Source organism: Parasteatoda tepidariorum, chromosome 2, assembly GCF_043381705.1.
Source record: "Parasteatoda tepidariorum isolate YZ-2023 chromosome 2, CAS_Ptep_4.0, whole genome shotgun sequence".
In the NCBI taxonomy this organism is placed as follows: Eukaryota; Metazoa; Arthropoda; class Arachnida; order Araneae; family Theridiidae; genus Parasteatoda; species Parasteatoda tepidariorum.
The window spans coordinates 17,483,708-17,503,326 of NC_092205.1; the positions used below are offsets into that span (position 1 = coordinate 17,483,708).

The following is a 19,619-nucleotide window of genomic DNA, read 5'->3' on the forward strand; positions in this document are numbered from 1 at the left end:
TACTATACTAAAAACAATTGTAGCTCAAACATAAGAGAATAAAAATTAAAGTTTAAGAAAAACAGTCTAAAATATAAAAACAGATCAAATAGATTTGCTTAAGCATAAATAAAGGGCTTTTTCAATTAAAAAAAATTCTACACGTTATTCACAAACTCCAAAAAAATGTACTAGAAATTAGGAGTTTGGATAGAAAACCTGGACTTCACTATTGATTTCAAGAGCGTTCTACTATTCAGTAGAAAGAACAAAAATCATTGACATTGTGAGAAATCTGCATGTAATTAATGAGTTAATCATTACTTATTAGACAAATTATTAAAAGGTTTGAATTGATAGCTAGTTACAAATTAGACATTTAAAAACAGCTTAAACTTAAGCATTAAATAAAAGTGCAAAATATACCTTCAACCTGACTTTAGTTTTCATAATTTTATCATAGTTCGTTATTAAAAATTTTCCTTCATCCGGTATATTTAAATTCAAAGCAGCCATTGATCGAGAATCATCAATCATGGAATATAATTTATTGGTAAAGTTAACTTTCCACTCAGTTCCAGAAGCAGTCTCTTTCATTAGAAGTAGTGGCATCTCCAGTTCTTCTCCACACAAAATGACAAAAATAATTAAAATAAAAATCTAACATGTAATTCTCTATAATTCTGAATATATTAAAGTAGAAAGATAATAAGTAATTAAGAAAAGGATCTGGTGTGGAGTTCTACCCAGTTGTTAATGAGTTTAGTTGGTAATTGTTTCATACAATGCTTACACCTAACCTAATATTCAGATTTTAAAAACCTACAAATGTCAGTAAAGCACTTTCAATATGTTTTCCAAAATATGTCAACAAAAAACACCATGGTATTAATAATGATCAGCTCATGACAGCTACAATCAGAGACCTAAATCTGGTACAACTGATAATAAATGTTTTTGAGGGGGCAGGGAAGATAATTATTTAGATTTGTAAATAATAAGATTGATATAACTATTGAAATTGAAAATCAAATTGATCTGGCTAACAGCTGCTATTATGTATTGCACAACAAATTTAAATCATAATACAGTCAAACCCCGCTATAGTGAACACGGCTTACAGTGAACTCTCGGATATAGTGAACGAAATGCTCGGTCCCGTGCCTTGCTATACACGTATGTTATTTTCAGTGGATATAGTGAACCAAAAAAGTGAGGAACTTTTTTCTGTCTTCGACTGATTTCCCCCCATTTTCTTCGTAATAATTTTGAAATTTCTACTTCAAAATACATATACCGATTTTTAAAACCATCTATAGAAACTACTTTTATGTGCTCGAATGGCAGGGTTAGACAGGCTTAAAAAGCGGAATAACAGAAATTCAGGAAAAATTATGTGAGAGTTGGGAAGTGTTTCCATATCTGATGTTGAGGATTGCTCATAAGCTAGAGATTACTAATTTTTATTTGTACGCAAGACGAAGAGTGATGAAAAATAACACATTTTTTGCTACTACATAATATTTTTCAGTCATTTATATGAATATAATGTAATAAAAGGGAGGAGTTTGGGAACCATTAGTGAAATTGCCTGCGTAACGGATATAGTGAACTCCCGGTTATAGTGAACCGAAATTTCGCTCCCTTGAAGGTTCACTATAGCGGGGTTTGACTGTACTTTATAACAGTGAAGCAAAGATACCTATAGCTGTTTAAGATATTAGCCGGACCAATAATTTTAAATGGCAATGAGTATTGGAAAATAAATTATCATGTAAGGATAAACTGATGACCTTTGAAGAAAAAGTTTGAGAAGGGCTTTTAGAACAGTAAAGGAAAATGCACTTCGACCCAAAAACATGGAAAGATGTTGATTACCACGGTTATCTACCTTTGACAACCATATGATGTAGTTTGGACCATTGGACGTGACTTTTTGGATAACACTCATTTTGAATTCTTTTGCTTTTAAATTTATTAGGAGATTATATATATTTATGCAACTTAAACTTAATTTTTGTGTAACCTGTCTCAGTTAAAATAAATCGTGTTAGTTATAAATATAATACCAAAGATAAACTTATTGAAATAATTCAAAAACTTTTATCTTTTATAATAGAATTTTTTTTTTACATATTGTAAGTGGCATTGTCTCCAGAGAAATATATTCTATGGAAAACCACTGCTACTAGGAGTAAACTTATGTCCCTTATCTTCAGGAATTTATCGATAAATACATGTGATTTCTCACAGTCTTAGCAACAAGAAGATAGAATGCAATCTGAGATATGCAGCATATATCTTAATGATTTCTACCTAACTAACTACTGATTAAATAAGATCACACAGCAAACATAAGGGTTTCTAAAAAAGTTAATAATTGAAACAAGTCATATTTTGCTACATACATAAAATACACAGTCTGATAAACGAAAAAATATATAGTATTACTTAAAAGCTAGCATAAATTACCTTTACTGATATCTTTAATTTTGTGGCAATAAGCATTGTGATGCAGAATCATATATTCTGTTAATATTTCGGCTAACACTTCATAAGATCGAATAATTCTCCCGCTATCTTCTTTTGATAAGAGATCCATATGATCCTATGAAAAGAATTTTTATTCAAATAATATTAACTGTAAATGCATTTTTCCTATATTGGGGATTTATAATGTTTATAAATGCTTAAATAATATCATTTTTAATGTAAGAGTTTGCATTCCATTAAACAACATTGAAAAACAAAACTAATATAATATTTAAAAAAATTTCTAGCACCTATCTAAGAATTTAGTTATCTGAATTTGACTATGCAAATAGATTGTTTTATACAAATACAGTTGTCTTGCTATTAAAATTGATTTTAAGTAAGATTGAAATAGCTGACTAAAGATCAAATTATTAATTGTAAAATTTAAAATCAAATGGACCATATCATACTTGCAACTTGAAAATCATATTTGGCCCAACATATCACCGATTTAAAAAAAAAAAAAAAAAAATTAAAAAATTCCTAAATAAAAAAAAAACTAAACCAGTTGGACTAAAATTAAACAATTACATATAATCAACTACTTATAAATGTGATAATAAGTCAACATAATTTTACAACTACCATTTATTTGCAGCCATGATTTACATCTCCTCCTTGTAATTGACTACATAACCTACTTCAAGTACATTCACTAACCATGACTTATTATTTGCCTAATTACAAAACACAAATATAAGAAACTCCTCTTATTTTCTTTAAAAAGAAATCAAGATTTTAAAAACATCCTTTTTATTATTTTTGGAAAATAATAGGTGATTTTAATCTATGACAAAAAAAAAATCATATAAAAATTAATGCATAAATATTAGTTACTTTTAACAAATCCATAGGTTTCTCTATTCTTATATAAAGAGATCTGGCCCATAGTATTTTTTCAGCAAAGGGAGGCTTCATTGATTCACCTTTTTTTAATTCCTTTTCCTTGTAAATCTAAAGAAATAAATGAATGCTCATATACTGAGTTTTAAAAAAAATTAAAAAAGGATGCTATTTAAAACTTTTTAGCAACGAAAAATAAACAAGCTAAATTTGATTGTCTTAGATTTAAAATAAAGTTTTATTTTAAGTAAAAGTACTATCTGGAGGAAAAGATTTGAATGTGTTTTAAAATGAAAAAAACCCAGTAATGTTTTTGTATTCGCCAATTGTTCAAACTATATTCTTAAAACTTTATTCTCAAGCTATCGTTTTTTTTACCGAGTGAGATATTTTGGTAGGCTACCAGAATATCAGCGAGTCATCTACTTTAGAGTGTCTAGGGTAAAGAACTGGTGATTCACATCAAAAAATAGGTTGTCCTGGAGGAATCTTGAACAGAACCCTTTGCCCCTGTGTGACTTGTTATGACAAACATGATGAAATACTTCTCAATTTTTTCCCTTTCATAAGCCAAAACAAAGCAATATTGGAGTATTTTCTCTAACAATGCAAATGTATTTAATTTCAAAAAACTGTGGCTTTTCTTCATATTGACATTTTGTGATATTTCCATAATTTTATTTTTGGGATATTTTCTAAATCAGTATGTAGAGCAACAATCCAAATTATTTTAACAGTATTGTTCTTTCTTTGGCTTACTTTGCTTATAACGTCCATTTCAAATTCAAAAGCCTTAAACATGTTTAGATACTGACTAGTTGTGTCCAATGCAGAAATTTTAAGATCTTGAAACCTATAATTTGAAAAAGTCGGAAAATACAGCTAAAACAATCAAGCATAAAAAGGAATTTAATAATTTGAGATAAAATCTTACAATAATTTTTGTTTAAGATGGAAAACTTATCCATAAAATATATAATGCTTTAACTAAAAGATTTTTGTCCTTGTATTAAACGTTCAATAATATTTTTGTAAAGCTCGATCATCAGGGTCTGCTTGAAGATATCTGGCTTCAGATCAATGGGCACTAATTTACCTGGGCCATAGTATATGTATATTTCATCTGTCTTATATTCTATAGATAAAATATTAACAACCTCAATTTGGCACAAAATGGCACATTTTATTTAGCTAAGCTGTTAACTTAGCTAAATTGCTCAACAGTTGCTCAGTAAGTGAAAGCTCAATAATTACTATTATTTTTTTATTTTCTAAGGGTTTTTTTTTTTTGAAAATAAAGCCAGTGCAGAAGAAATAGTAACAAATAAATGTACATCTAAAACAAAATAAATATAACATTTTTAATTTCACTAAAACATAATTAGCCAGTGTTAGAACTCGTTACAAGTGTTTCCTTAAAAACAGTCAATTTTACACAAAATAGAAAACAATTTAAATTTTTAATAATTTTAAACTCTTATTTACAATAAAGATTTATAAAAGTTTGTCAGGTTTTTATTTATGGCAAACTACTCATTATTTCTTATATCATAAGCTAAATCAAAATGATCACCAAATCAATAATCTTATCAATCAATAATCACTGAATGATCAATAACACTCATTTGAATAATCTAGGTTTGACATTCCTATTATTGTCACTTAGTATGATGCCAAGCAAATGGTTTAACCTGGTTGTTCCTCTACTGTTTAGTCCAATTGCGAGTGGATCTTTCTCCCATTCGAAAAGACTTGTTAATGAATACCTTAATATGCTAAGATTTCCAAAATTAAAAGAAATGATTGTTGTACAGTTAAATAAGACTAAAATAAGAACTTTCCCTATATAAATCTCAATTTTTTTCTTCATAAATGCTACTTAGACATTTCTTTAGTGATCTCTCTAATTTTATGAATAATTTTTTTTTCATGGTTTCAGCTGAGCTGGTTCAAACCAAATATCTCAACTGGTTCAAACAATTCAAACTCTGAGTCAATTCAAAAAATTTTCAACTATTATTAAATAAAGTGATCAAAAATAATAAATATTTACTAAAAATTATTTTTTGCATGGTATTATCTTTGGATAAATACATTTTATCATTGTGTGCAAGATTTTGTCAATTTGGTTAAAAAGTTCTCAAGACAAAAAGTAAAATTAGCATTAGGAGATCCAAACTTTGGACCACTCTCCTGATCAAACTAACGGGACGATATTTCTCAGATTGCAGCTGTTCCTTATATTTTGAGAGTTAGAAATCCAAATTCATTGAAAGAAGGTATGTTCAGAGAAAGAATGCGTTTATGTCTGATTTCATAACTTAAAATATTGTTTGCACTTATTAACATATTTGAGGTCACCCTTTTAAACCAATAAGATTGAGTCGTAGAATGTGAAGATCCGAACATTAGATCAAAAGTTATTCAGGGTGGCCCATTTTTTTTTTCTTTGTGCACTGTTTATCAATCACATTTTTGTTAATAAGGCGTTTATTTTTAACTTCTCACTGCCTGTCTTACGTTCATACATTCTATGACTAATATCACTAATGTAAATTCATTCTATCATGTAAATTTTGCAGTCTTGGCCAGATTATGTGTTTGTGTACATATATACTCAACAATTTTTTACGTAAAAATCCAAAATCTAAGCTTTCTTTTAATTTAAAAATATTTTTTCAATTCTTTAAAGCAAGTATGATTTTAAAAAGAGTACATTTAACAATACATTAAATCTTATTTTAAGTCATGAACATGCTTTTTATGACTTATCAAGCATGCAAGTAATGGTGCCCTTTTTTTACTTCAAATTTTAATTCTAAAGCAAATAAAATTATTAAAAATTTTTCCATTATATCAAAAGAGTGTTTACATTGAATCAATGTCTGCTCTTATGATAAACACCTGTAAAATTTTAGAATCTTAATTAAATTTTAGAAAAGTTACAGAAAGGGGAAAAAATGCTGTACATTGATGCTATCGCAAAGAAATCAAACCCACTTAAATCTCTTAAAAAATTATATGATTATTACTCAAAATAAAATATTATTATAGCATATGACTAACCTCTTTAAATGCAAAATTGAACGATGAACAATTGGAATTGTTTCGAACTGCTTATTGATGAATTCTTGAAGGTTTTTCTGAAATGAATTTTTAAATGAATAAGTTTCAATATATAGATATATAGATAGATATATAGATAGATATATAGACAGAGAGACAGATAGACAGATAGATAGATAGATAGATAGATAGATTATTAATAATTAACAATACTGTCTTGAAAGATTAAAAATGATAAAATGGTTTTAGGAACTAAATATAAACATTTTGATCAAATTGTATGGATAAATGCAATGTTTAGTGGTACACAAGCTGTTATGTTGAATATGAAATATAAACAGCATTAAACACACTACTTAAACTAGTCCAAACAGTGCTAGAAATTATGTCTGGCACACAATCTTAGGAAAGAACACTTAATGCATCTATTTACTTCTGACCTCTATTTATCGAAAAGAATCATAGTCACTAGAAGGGGTACATGATGCAATTAGAACTAACTAAATTGCTATAGATGACTTAATTTCAAGCTGCTTATTCATGAAATCTTCAAGTTTCTCTTTAATGAAACTTTTTAAATCATTCATTTGAACTTTAGAAAAACTAATAATAATTTTCTTAACTTTAAGCTATAAAAAATTCAAAATAACTAACAAATAATAAAAATAAAATATATCAACTAGCTAACACGTAATTATTAGAGTCATAACAAGCCATTTTTATTGTAGAAAAGAGGTAACAATAGAGTTGGTGATATTAATTACAGATTTATGAACAGTTTATGAATCAAATATAGAATACTTAGAGGCACTTTGCATTCATACATTCAATTCCTGTATTTGCTTCTTAAATTCCAGGTAATCTGTATCAAATTCAGTCTTTCGGTGGTCTAACAAATCATGAGGTTTTCCTTTTAAAGCACCAACAAGTGAATTGAATTTTCCAGAATGTGCCTCAATACCCTCAATGCAACAGGTGTTCAGAACTGAATATTCCTCGATAATATCAAACAGCTCACAAATCTAAAAATATACACCATTTCAGTAAATGTATTAAAAAAGATATTCAATAATTCTAATTAAAAATGACATGAGAGTGAATTTTTATTTCTCACATTAATTATGAGTGCAGGATATGTCTAACCGTGTGAATAAGGTCTAATTTTAAAAAAAATTTGAAAATAAAATTATACCTACAGAAAAAAAGTCTTTAAAAAAAGAAAAATGAATACTGTCTTAACCCTAACAGGAATGATTTTTTCCTGAGAGAAAGATTGAAGTGATTGTCTGTTATGTTAAATATAACACAAATTAACTAAATGCGACAATTTATTTATTCATAAATTTGAATTCCTTGAGTTTATGTGTAGCATCTTAAATTTAGTTTTAAAAATTATTACTATTTCATTCACACGTATACACATTCTGCATTTACACATTTTGATATTATTATATTTAACATTTGTGCTGGTTTATTTGAGAATTGTGTAAAACAAAATAAACTTTTTTCTTTGTTAAAGGAAAAAAAATCATCAAAAGAATTTTAACAGTAAGCAAACTTTATTTTCTAAAATTAGTTTTAAAAGGTTACAATAACTAAAAGCGATATAATTTTAAGGAATATTTCAAACAAACAAAAAACTCTGCCATTAGCAAAGTGACAAGATAAAAAAGTGATTAGAAAACAACAAGCCATGAGTAAATATGAACTCAAGTGATTTAGTGGCAAGTAGGTGAGGGCGTCGCTAACACTACTGGAGGACATAATAAGGTTCAATCCTGGCGGCTGAATAAACCAGCATATCTATGCAGCAAGATGTATGTTAAATCTCTCTTAGCCGAAAGACTTCTTATTGGTGTAGAAGTTTGGATAGGTACAAGCTTAGGTGCTGTCCATGTCCCTTGATCAGGGTCAAAACTATTTGTCACTCATAACATCATTACTATAAGATTGAGCCCTAAAAAACTCGCCAAAAAATAAGTTGTCCTGGAGGTATCTTTAATGAAAGGATTTAAGCCCCCCCCCAGGCTAAAGGGGCAAATATAATCATATAGTGACCAAATATGTTTGGTCACTGCGTGATCATGTGTGTGCAACATCCATAAATATAATAAAGTAATTTTGTACTACAGATCCTTGCTGATTACAGTTTCCTATATGCTCTAAAATAAAGTGTAAGTCAGCTCTGATAAAATAAAGAACATTAATTTTATGCTTTCTTTGTGGAGAAAATCTTTTAAAAAAGACATATAAAGTCTAAATAGTTGTAAAACATGTTCAAACTTCATTAAAAAAAAAAAGAAATTAAAGATAAGTTGCTGACAGCAAATTGAGCCAAAGATTTTTCTAATTGGATAACGTTTTGAGGTGGTTATATTTATGTGCACAAAGAAAAGTTATCGCTTACCGTATTGAGTCTACTGCAAAATGAATCAAAAGAACCTAGCACTGGAACTAAATAAAACTTAAACATTCTATTTCCATACTCAGATGAAGTCTCTCGTTTTGCATCATTTAATTCTTTCTTATATTCGTTGAACAAATTGATGCACTTCTTCATTCGATTTTCTGCGACATCTCTTGGAATGGTCCACAATCCTACTTTCCCGCTTTCAGTTATGTAATTCTTACATACAATGACTATTTGATTTGTTACCTACAATGGATCATATTAATTAGTTTGCTATTGACAAATTCAAATACCTTTACATTCAGAAACAAATATGTCTTATAAGAGAAATCATATAAAATCACAAGAAAAATAAGCTACAGCAGTTTCCCAGTCACAACCCTTTTTATTTATATTTTATAGTAAATGTGAAAAATTAGTTGAGTTCATATAATCACTGCTTATTATTTCTAGAATCATCTGTAAATGTGATCAATATGGAAATAATTGCAAACTACTAACTTTGAGCAGTTTGTTAGTTTAATTTTATTTGCTTATGTAAAGAATATAACAAATATCTTGCAAGGTAAAACCAATAGAAAATATAGTTTCTTTTACGGTGGTGGCTTTAAATTCAAAATTTTAAATGTATAATTTTATGTTTATTTTTTATTTTTTCATACTCAACCTTATTTACAAAATCCGGAATTTAAAAATGAAATTGAAGATATCGAAATTAATGGTTCACAGAGCAAATAAAATTCAAAAGTAATAGTTTAAAAATAAAATTCATGGGTATTAACGAGAAAAATTTAGAAATGTTGGGTAATTTTTAAATACTTGAGACAGTTGTCAGACTCAGCAGTTTGACAAATTCTGAATTTAGTTTTGATGGCAGTTTAAATTGATATCCTGAATTTTAAAAGATGAACAGTACAAAATGGAAAAACACGTTTTGCTTCTTCAATGAGTGGTTGAAATTTTTAGTGTTTAAAACTAAACCAAAAAGGGAGGGGTCAACATGAAAGACAAATTTAATGTAAGAGTCTGAAGTTATGACTATTAAATGGTCACTTTCATTTGACTATAGATTGATTGACTTAGTCAAAACTGAAAACTATGTGCCACCACCAGTTCATGGACTTCTAGCATTTTATCATAAGCTTCTGGGCAGAGATGTGCACAAAAAACATAATTGAAATTTAAAGATGTTTTACCTATGAAAGAGCGGTTTGCAAAATCCATATTGTTTTCCTTTCTTTTAAAAAAAAAGAAGATTAAAACAGTCAAGAATAACCTCCTATATTTCAATGTATTCAACCCACAACTGGAATTTTCGTTGGAAAAGTACAAACTTTATCATTAACATAAAAAAATTGTGATGTGCTTAACAAAACAAAATAACATTGTGATGTGCTTAAACAAAAATACTAGTCATATTGGTTTTTATGAAAATATCTGATAAATATGAAAATTTGTAAAGTTGAAAAGTCAACTTATCCCAGGTCTCTTAAGTTCTTTATATAATAAATTTTAACTATGAATAGGGTGAAAAAGCAGTTCCAAATATTCAATAACTGCAATTTTGTTATATTAAAAAACATAAAATACTAAGAAAAAATTTATAATTACCTTTGTAAAGAATGATGTGATATGTTCTGAAGTGTTATAAAATCTCGATATTGCATGAATCATTCTAACTCGAGAAATCAAGAGTGGAATCATTTTAGAAAGAGCATCCTAAAATAAAATTTAAAAAAATTAACAAAACTTTAACGGTTGATATAAAACAAAAAGTTAGATAAAGATGTGGGAAGATGCAAACCCAGTAGCCAATTATTCAACATAATTTTGGGTTGGCAACTACGCCTTTGTTCATACTGTTTTACTTATTTGTTTGTATAGAAAATGTTTCCTAAATAATCTTAAGATTGGGAAGAAAAAAAGAAATTTCTGAAGAAAAAAATAATCATATGAGAAAGAAACATAATTGGTATTGAATCACTGCTAAGAAAGGTTGGTGTATAAAACATGAAAACCTGTTTGATTACCTAAAAGATGGTTATCAGAAGCCCCTTCCAGTTTCATCAAACTAATTTTCAAGTTTTTCAACACAGTTTCCTTACCTGTGATTCAACAGATTTTGATAGCATTTTTGTTTTTTTCTCAATCCACCCTTTGTAGCCATAATAATTTTATACACAGTTGACATACTGGTAAAAATTATTTTCTATTAGGCAAACATACTATACAGGATTTAAAAAAAATAAAAAAAGAGGAAGAGGCTATTACACTTAATCACAATTTGTAAAATATTATTTTCAATCTTATAACATTTTCAATATTTTAACGAACAGTACTGTTCAATACTATAAAATCAGTGTGGTTCTTTGCTATGGTAGCTGAAAGCAGACTGAGGTGTCATAAATATCATAGGAAAGAATCATAATAAAATATCATAATAAAAACAGGAGATATAAGTTTAAAAATCTAAAATTTAAAAATCTCTTTACTGCAAACTTCAAATTAATCCTTGAAATAAATTTTTTTTTAAATAAATACATTTGAATAAATTTTGAATTATTTTAAATCAGGGCTCAATCCAAATCAAATCAGTAAATTAAATTTATACATTCTTTAAAACGAACATCAAATCACTGATTTATAAATTAGTTTTGCATTGCAATCTTAAAAAAACTCATTTTTATTTTAAGGAACTATTTTTTGAAGGGGGGGGGGGTTACCCTATTATTCTTTATTATAATGTTAATTTCAAGGGCGTCCTTGGTTTAGAACTGTTGGTATATGTCCCTAGTAATAGTTAAAAATCTCAAAAGCCTCAAATATTCCAGACAAATAAAAAAAAATTCATGAATTATCATCAATTTAAATTTAGCTTAGTTACAAACAAGTCAAAAAATTAAATAAAAATGAAAATTTTACCAATATTTAATAGAAGGAAGAAATTATTTGAAAATAATTCTCTGTACTTAAATTTTGTTTTTTTCAAAAATTGTGTGCTTGAGATGCCCATCGTGAAAAATATGTCTTGCAAAATATGCCTCATGTTAAGATATAGCTGAAAAGTTGCTTAAATAAAAATTTTATATAACTATCTTTGTAGTCGGTGGATATAAAAGGACAGAAATTTTAAATTTTGAAGAATTTCACCACCAGCTTTAAAATAGGCACCCCTGCGTATACATGTATATTTATAAAAACACATAATAATGAGAACTTTTAAGTACAAAACGGATTTTTTAAAAAAAGAATGTGCACACCATGTCATTTCTATACAGATCCTGGCAAAGTGGTTCCAAATCTTTAAGATACTTTACATTATCCCTAACTTCATTTATTTTATCAGTTAATTTTCTATCTTCTTTTCTCCATATCTAAAAAAATAGAAGCCAATTACACAATAGTTCAATTATCTACAGAGCAGAAATAAATAAGCAAACGTAATATATTTAAGGCATTGAAAAATTATTATAAACAGCATTTTACTTTGAGCACGCGGGACTGTGCAGCTTCTAAAACTTTAACAGTTCTTTGGAATTTATCAGACCGCACAAAATCAACCACAGAGCTTAGTTTATATAAAATCTCTCTCCAATATCTGAGTTCCTGTAAAGGACCTACATTGTCTGCTTCTTGTCGAATCAATCCACTCTCAGCAATAACCTGCAAAATAATATACAAAAGCATACAATGCTTACTCAATAATGAATATTAAAACATTTGCTTTCTTCATAATAGTTTAGCAGAATCCTGCTTATACAAAATTCTCAAAGCAAAACTTTTTAGTTAAGCAAGATTACATAGGAATTTTCAAAAAACTAGAACACATTCATTCACTCAAGCCGATATAGGGGAAAAAGAGAAATTTTACATCACTTGTATATATCAATTTAGTTAACACTAACCGCCTCTGGCAACCAGTTAGTTTATTTAAGTATATAGAACTTCAAGCATCTCAAAGTTTAAAATCCCTGAGTGCCTGAGTCAAAAAGAAATTTAATTTATAACTACTCAATGGCTTTCAACTTTTCTCAGTACTTCATTTCTAGCAATTTATTTCGTGTATTTTTAAGTAGGTTTGATAAAAATGTTGAATAAAAATAAGATTTTGTATCTCCGTATTATACATTTTAGCAATTTAAACAAATTACTTAATTTGGCACATTTTATTAGTACTTTTCATCCAGTTTTATTTACATTTTTTGTTTAAATTCCATTAAAAGAATCCAATAATTTAATTTTAAAATTATTGTCACTCAATAATAGAGAGATAGCTAAATCTGAGTATTTTACATGTAAGTACTCAACATATAATTTATGTTTTATGTAATATTTCAATAAAATTAATTTGTGTGAGAAAACAAATTTAAAAAACATTAAATTCATCTTTTTAATTAATTTTTTTCTCTCTATTTTCAAAATAAATAAATTGAATGGGGAGACTAGTGCTAATTTCCAAACTCTATATTCATAAAAATTATTCAGAGTGTGACTTAAGTATGATTAAGCCAAATAATTTCAGGTAAAATATTCTCTAATTAATAAGAATTTTAGATAGAAGATATATTTGTAAACAAATTCAGTACTTTTGATGGAGGAATGTGAAAAATTAATTATTTATTAAATTTAATAACATTTCAACCAATAATTGAAACATAATTGAAAGATCTTGTAATAATTGAAAGATTCATTTACCTCTTGTATTTGTCTAATCCACTCAACCATTACTTGCTCAACAGCCTTCACTTTCTCATCAAATATGACGAATTTTTCAGCTGCTTCAAAATCTTTTACTGCAGACAAATCTAATTCCTCGCCACCCTTGAACTTTACAACATGCTTTAAATTCTCCTCGGCATCTAAAAATTGGGGTTAATCTTTCATAAACTGTGTCTAATTTTAAAAAAGAACAAAACTAGTTTTTTCAATCTTTTAAAAATTTAACTACAATGAAAAGGCCATTTTAAAATTGGACGCAATTTAACAAAAAGGCATAACTAGAGAAATAGACTCATATGTTCTTGACGTCTATAACTTTTTTATTTATAAGCCATATTCTTATTTCGTCATTTGAAAGAAAAAAGAGAGACCTATGTTATAAAACAAATAAAATAACTATATATATAAGTACAAAAACACTTGTATTGGGAAAAATTGTTTGCAAATTTCAAAAATTTTCAGAATAAAATTTTTTTTCACTCAATTTTAAAAATCAAACTCTTCATAACTTGTAAAAAATAACTTAGTAAAAAAAGTACTAAGTTACTAAATTAGTAAATAAACTTAGTAAAAAAGTCTCGCAATATTTTGGCTTTAAGTCACTTACTATTTTTAAGAGACCAAAAGCACCTCTTAATTTTTTTTATGCAATAAAATATTAAACATTATGTGAAAAAATTGAAGTGATAAAACTTATTTTACTGTAAAACTTCTTGAAATTTGCAAAAAAACATTTCCCTGAAAAAAGATTTTAATACAAATTTATAAATACTTCGTATATTTTTACAACATTTTAATAGCTTTTTTTTTTGCATAATTTTTACCTTGTTCTTACTAATGACAAGAAAATTAAGAAAATTGGCACACAAATTATAAAATATTATAAACATTTAGAATATATCAACCAACTTCTCCAGTTACTATATTTTGTTAAATTGAGTCAAGTTTCAAAATAGCCTCCTCGTCCTAGTTTGCGTAAAAAAATTTTAAAACTTATTGTAGCTTCTTTTCAGCATGTACTTTTTCACAAAAATTTCATAAAACTCTGTGACATGATGGCAACGGACATTTGTCTATTTCACATGGAATGAGTCATACAAGTTAATGGTCAATAAGATATTAGATTGTTATAAATAAGTATCTGTGTAACTTATTAATTGCTACAATAAATGTATCTCTGCATGACTTTAGTGTGTTAGATATGTACACCATGTCATAAGTTGCAGTTATTCATATAACACCTGAAAATAAATGCCACTGATGTGCCTAAGATTATCAGATATCTAGATAAATAAAAGTACATTGCTACAAACAATAAAAAAATAAAATTCAATAGATCTCATAATATTTAAAAATAAAAAAAATGTGGGTAATTTTCTATAAATCTCAACTTTTGCCTAAGACAATTAGGAAAAATTCATCTCATAATTAAATTAGTGTTGATAATTTTTTAATAGACCATATATTTAAATATACAAGTCAAAGACGAGCAATGAAAAAACTTTAAAAATAAAAATTAGAGACTGTTTTAAATAGTAATTGCATGAAAAAATGTAATTACTGTCCTCTTACTTAAACTTTGAAAGCATGTGAAACAAAAATTTCTATATAGCAATAATTAATAAGTATCTATAAAAAAATGTTTTAAATAATATATAATTGAAAATTTAATATTTTTATGAAAATAGATTATACACAGAATTCTGAAGAAATGTGTAAGATTTTCAAAAGAATTTTTATTTTTTCAATGAAAACACATCTTGGTATAATTTATAGTTTTATATCCTTAAGTAAGACCACATTTTGTAAGCAAATTTATAATTTAAAACCAAAATTCTTGACTGTTATTTTAAAATATGTTTTCGTGCATGTGGACATAAATTACAAAAAGGGACAATAATGACAATCAGGAAAAACTCCATTTAATTTATTTTTTAATTTTAAAATACATTTTTTTTACAACATTTGCTCTATAATAATTTAAAAACATAATAGATATTGTTTGATTTACATTTTAAGTTATAATATCTATTTTTCATCTAAATTGTTAGTGGTTTTGAAAGGGGTAGAAATTGACTTAGGAGACATTTTTTAAATGGCACATAATTTCCTTTTTGTATATTTTAAGCCTGTGACCAATAAAATTTTTCATTCAAAGAGCCTAGTAAGATTTCAGTTTAACTCAAGTAGAAGTTCTATTCTTCATCTTTTTGACACCTATATTTATACAATTCAATTTATTTAAACTTAAGAAATCTCAACAAAAACTAAAATTGCAAATTTTTACAAAAAATAAATATATTTGTCTTAAAGTAACCAACTTCTAATTTATACTCACAAATTTTTAAATAAAAACTGATATTAAAAAAATTACAAAAATCAAATATTAATGTTCAGATATTAATGAACAATAATTACAAAACAATAGTTTTTACCAAATAGATGAAAAAACATTTTATTCTTTAACTAAGCTATCCATATTTTATTACAATTATTACGCTTTGTACAAATGTAAAATTTTTCACTTTAAATATTTCTAAGAAGAAACTTAGGTAACAGTATCATTATACTCAATCAAGAATTATGCTCAATCAAGTCAACCGTATATTTTTTATGGCGAACTTAAACTTATTGACGCTAAAAGAAATGGTACTGCCATTAAACTTTACTGTTCTATCGAAAAGATTGTTATGATAACCTGAAAGTTATATTATATTCAACTAGAGCATTCTAGACTATTTAATTGCCACTTTTTGTACTTGAGAAAGAATGACACTAAAGTTAAGAACACAGACAAAATGAGAAGAAAGAAAAAAATACAAATTATTCTAAGAATATTGATCATACATATTCAAGAAGACAGCCATCCTTTATCAGAATATGAAGGCATTTATCTCTAACACTTTCATAATATAGTAAATTAGTTATAAACTTCAGAATTGTGTGTTGAAAACAAGGAACAGTAATATCAGTTTACCTAAAAAAAATTTTTTTAATTGTAATTTAAATACAAATTGAGTCTAGTGCATGTTTTCTTTTTTAACTTCCTGTGAGTTTTTTAAGCATATCATTAAAGATTGAAAATATATACTTTAACGAGAAATATTGCTTAAGGGCAAAAAAATTAACGAACTGAGAAAATAACCATTATATAGAGTATTGTGTAGTACTCAAAATATTTAATGTGTAGAGAATAAGAAGTATTTTTATAACTATGGATAATATAAAATAAAAACTGTAATTTACTAATAATTAAGCTGCAATAATTTTTTTTTCTTTCTTGATAATGTGGACACATTGAAAAAAATTATATCCCCATAATAGCAAACAAATCCCAATTTTAAATTTACAACTATGTTACACCTTAAACATTAAAAATAATATTCAAAACAAATTTTAACTTACCTTCAATAAAGGTTACAAAATTATTGAAGGCTTCCATGCACAGGGATTTGTTCTTCGTCTCATCAAGTTCATTTTTCTTCCAGTCATTTCCAATTTGAAATGCTGGAAAAAACACATTCCTCAGGGGTGCAACAACTGCTGATGTCATGGCACTGTCACTCATGCAATCGGCATTAAAACGACCAAACATCATGTCCTAATTCAGCAAGAATAAATTAAGCTTTATATAAATATAAAAATTACATTTGAATACCCTAGGCCAGGGCCTCCCAGGCCTTTTGATAATTCAGGCACTGGCTAATGGTATCACGTTATATTAAATATATATATATAATTCTTAATAGAGAATTTATTATAAAATACAGCAAATATTATTTGTTTTCTTTCCCAGAAAAATTTTAACAGAGTGGTAGCTGAAATATAAGGAAATATGCTATTGCTTTTAACATAAATATACTATACTGTTCTTTAATTATATTATTCAATGTAGTATACTAAACTTAATAGACAATGCACAATAATAAGCTAGACCAGATTTCATTTGAATTAAAATATATTCAAATTATACGATGCAAACAATACTGATCATAGGGTACCAAATATAATATTGTATAATTTATTGGATTTTCCACGGTATAATTTATAGGATTCTCTATTATATAGTTTATAGGATTTTATAGTTCCAGCATTTCAACAACAAAAAATCATTTTCTCCAAAAATAAAGAATATTATTTTAATACAAATTATTATTATTAAATATTATTTTATACAAATAATAAATTATATTATTTGTCTGAAAGACAAATTACACAATACTGACAAAATGCCAAAATACTTGAAATGTTAAGCTTTGCAAAGCATCAAATTTATTTTTCTTTTCAAAAAATTATACCACAGAAATATAATACAAATACATGGAAATAATATTAAGAAATAAATCTTTCATAGAAGTAAATCACAATTAAGGTCATTGATAAAAGCATTTGATTAAAAATAACACAAAAAAAAGTGAAATCCATATCTACATAACTTCCAAATTGAAATCAAGTTTATCCTTTTAATACACCCACAAGACCTAATACGAGGGCGCAAAGAGGACNACCCCATGCAGCTTTTACCCGGTTTCTCAACCCCTTCTACAAGAACTCAATGCAACGTCGCATCCTCTACGGGATTAGCAACAATCCGAAAATGGCGCGAAACCAATCGCTCAAAAAAATTTTCTAAACGCCGAAATAAAAAATATTTAGCACTTTTTTAGCACTCAGAAGAAAATTTAGCACTTTTTAGGCCCTAAAAAAGTTGGGGAAAAATTTTAGCACTTTTTTAGGACATTTTAGGACCGCACGAACCCTGCTAGAGGATATCAGCTTTTATTAAAACAAAGCATATTTCCACTTCTAATTCAAAGTTTTAAAAATATAAGTATTTTAATGTAATAAAAATATCACTTTTTAATAACCTTTTTTGTTAATTTTCTCTTTAGAAATAAATCCTTAGTTGTTAATAAAAATTGATGAAATCTCATGAATTTCCTTTTAGCAAAATGCCAACATCTAATTTCCACTTCTTACTTCTCCACAACCATCAAAATTTTCCTCTTTGATCAACGACTTAATTCATGCAAAGCAATTCAGCACTATTTTCTGTTATTTAAATTTAACAAAAATTTCAGATATTTTTGCTGTTTTCAAATAATATGTTTAATTTTTCTCATTACGCATTGATAAAAATGTTCATGATTTTCTAAAGCTTTCCTTTACAATTTATAAACCCTGTCACATTACATTTTACAATGTACTATTTTAATGCAAATGTAATGAAAACAAATGGTTAATAAGCACAGTGATGGTTAATAAGCACAAATTAAACTAAGAGTTGCAGTTATTTAATAAAACTCATTTAGCTTTTTTTCTTATTTCTTTGCTTTAAAGAGGCCTTTAAAAATCTTAAGTCATTATAAGTTCATTACATATAATTTTAAAATGGTAGAAAGGAGGCGTCACCACGAATTCTTTCTTGGCCCCTGCATACACACAAATCTAGCCAAACATAGCAAGAATATATGTTTAAATATAGTCCTTCTTTCCCAAAAAACTAATAACAGGTGAGTAAATTCACATTATAGGTATCCTTCATTTCATCCTTTAGTAAGTTCATAGACAAAATCAGTTAATACTCCTTGCTTTGAGAAAATAGAAAAAAATAGACTTACCTTATCTAAATCTGTTTTCATGAAGTAGATACAATCCCCTTTTAGCATCTCTTTAGATTTGCCATCGGTTAGGATCAGAGGTATCGATATTTTTACACCAGTTGAACTTTCTAGGAAGAGAAAAAATTATGTTGAAAATACATATGCACGCAGTCACACATACAAGGTACACTTGAAACAATATCTTAAATACAAAATATATAGAATCTTCGCGAAAAGAATTTATATGTGACCTCCGTATAGAAACGAATTTCTATAAAAGAAATATTTAAATGCCATAAACTAACTAATGGAAAGTTACCAACTAAGGGCATAGGTGACAAACAAGTCAAATTAGCTCTTATATTTTAAATATGTCAACAATGATCATTGCCCTATATTTAATTATATTAAAAAATAAAAATTGAAATTTTGTATTTTATCTAACAAATCAAAAAGCTCTCATC

At 27.0% G+C, this 19,619-nt stretch overlaps 2 protein-coding genes across 2 annotated transcripts in view; both read right to left on the reverse strand.

Annotated features, from left to right (window-relative positions):
- LOC107444508 (dynein axonemal heavy chain 8) overlaps nt 1-13,616 on the reverse strand; it is a 109,506-nt gene extending 95,890 nt beyond the window's left edge. The window contains exons 1-9 of the mRNA XM_043048821.2: nt 13,529-13,616; nt 12,320-12,496; nt 12,094-12,207; nt 10,445-10,552; nt 8,831-9,079; nt 7,248-7,445; nt 6,424-6,500; nt 3,352-3,468; nt 2,452-2,587 (exon numbers count right to left, since the gene is read on the reverse strand). Of these exons, the coding sequence (XP_042904755.1) occupies nt 2,452-2,487 (36 nt within the window). The 5' untranslated portion in view covers nt 2,488-2,587; nt 3,352-3,468; nt 6,424-6,500; ... (4 more) ...; nt 12,320-12,496; nt 13,529-13,616. The remainder of the gene's footprint in view (nt 1-2,451; nt 2,588-3,351; nt 3,469-6,423; nt 6,501-7,247; nt 7,446-8,830; nt 9,080-10,444; nt 10,553-12,093; nt 12,208-12,319; nt 12,497-13,528) is intronic.
- LOC139427113 (dynein axonemal heavy chain 5-like) lies at nt 3,120-19,221 on the reverse strand. The gene is made up of 12 exons (XM_071187786.1): nt 19,174-19,221; nt 16,958-17,153; nt 13,529-13,692; nt 12,320-12,496; nt 12,094-12,207; nt 10,445-10,552; nt 8,831-9,079; nt 7,248-7,445; nt 6,424-6,500; nt 4,117-4,210; nt 3,352-3,468; nt 3,120-3,191 (listed from the first exon to the last, which is right to left on the reverse strand). Exons 1-12 carry the CDS (start codon nt 19,219-19,221, stop codon nt 3,120-3,122), a joined length of 1,614 nt encoding a protein of 537 aa, XP_071043887.1.
- Nucleotides 19,222-19,619: the final 398 nt, after the last annotated feature.

Excerpts from the sequence above, each read along its gene's own strand:
- LOC139427113 (XM_071187786.1), bottom strand. The coding sequence starts at position 19,221 with ATGCTAAAAGGGGATTGTATCTACTTCATGAAAACAGATTTAGATAAG. Across the intron at positions 17,154-19,173 it reads TGAAAACAGATTTAGATAAG|GACATGATGTTTGGTCGTTT; the intron begins GTAAGTCTATTT and ends TTGCTGAATTAG. Across the intron at positions 10,553-12,093 it reads ATCTGTATAGAAATGACATG|GATGCTCTTTCTAAAATGAT; the intron begins GTGTGCACATTC and ends ATTTTATTTTAG.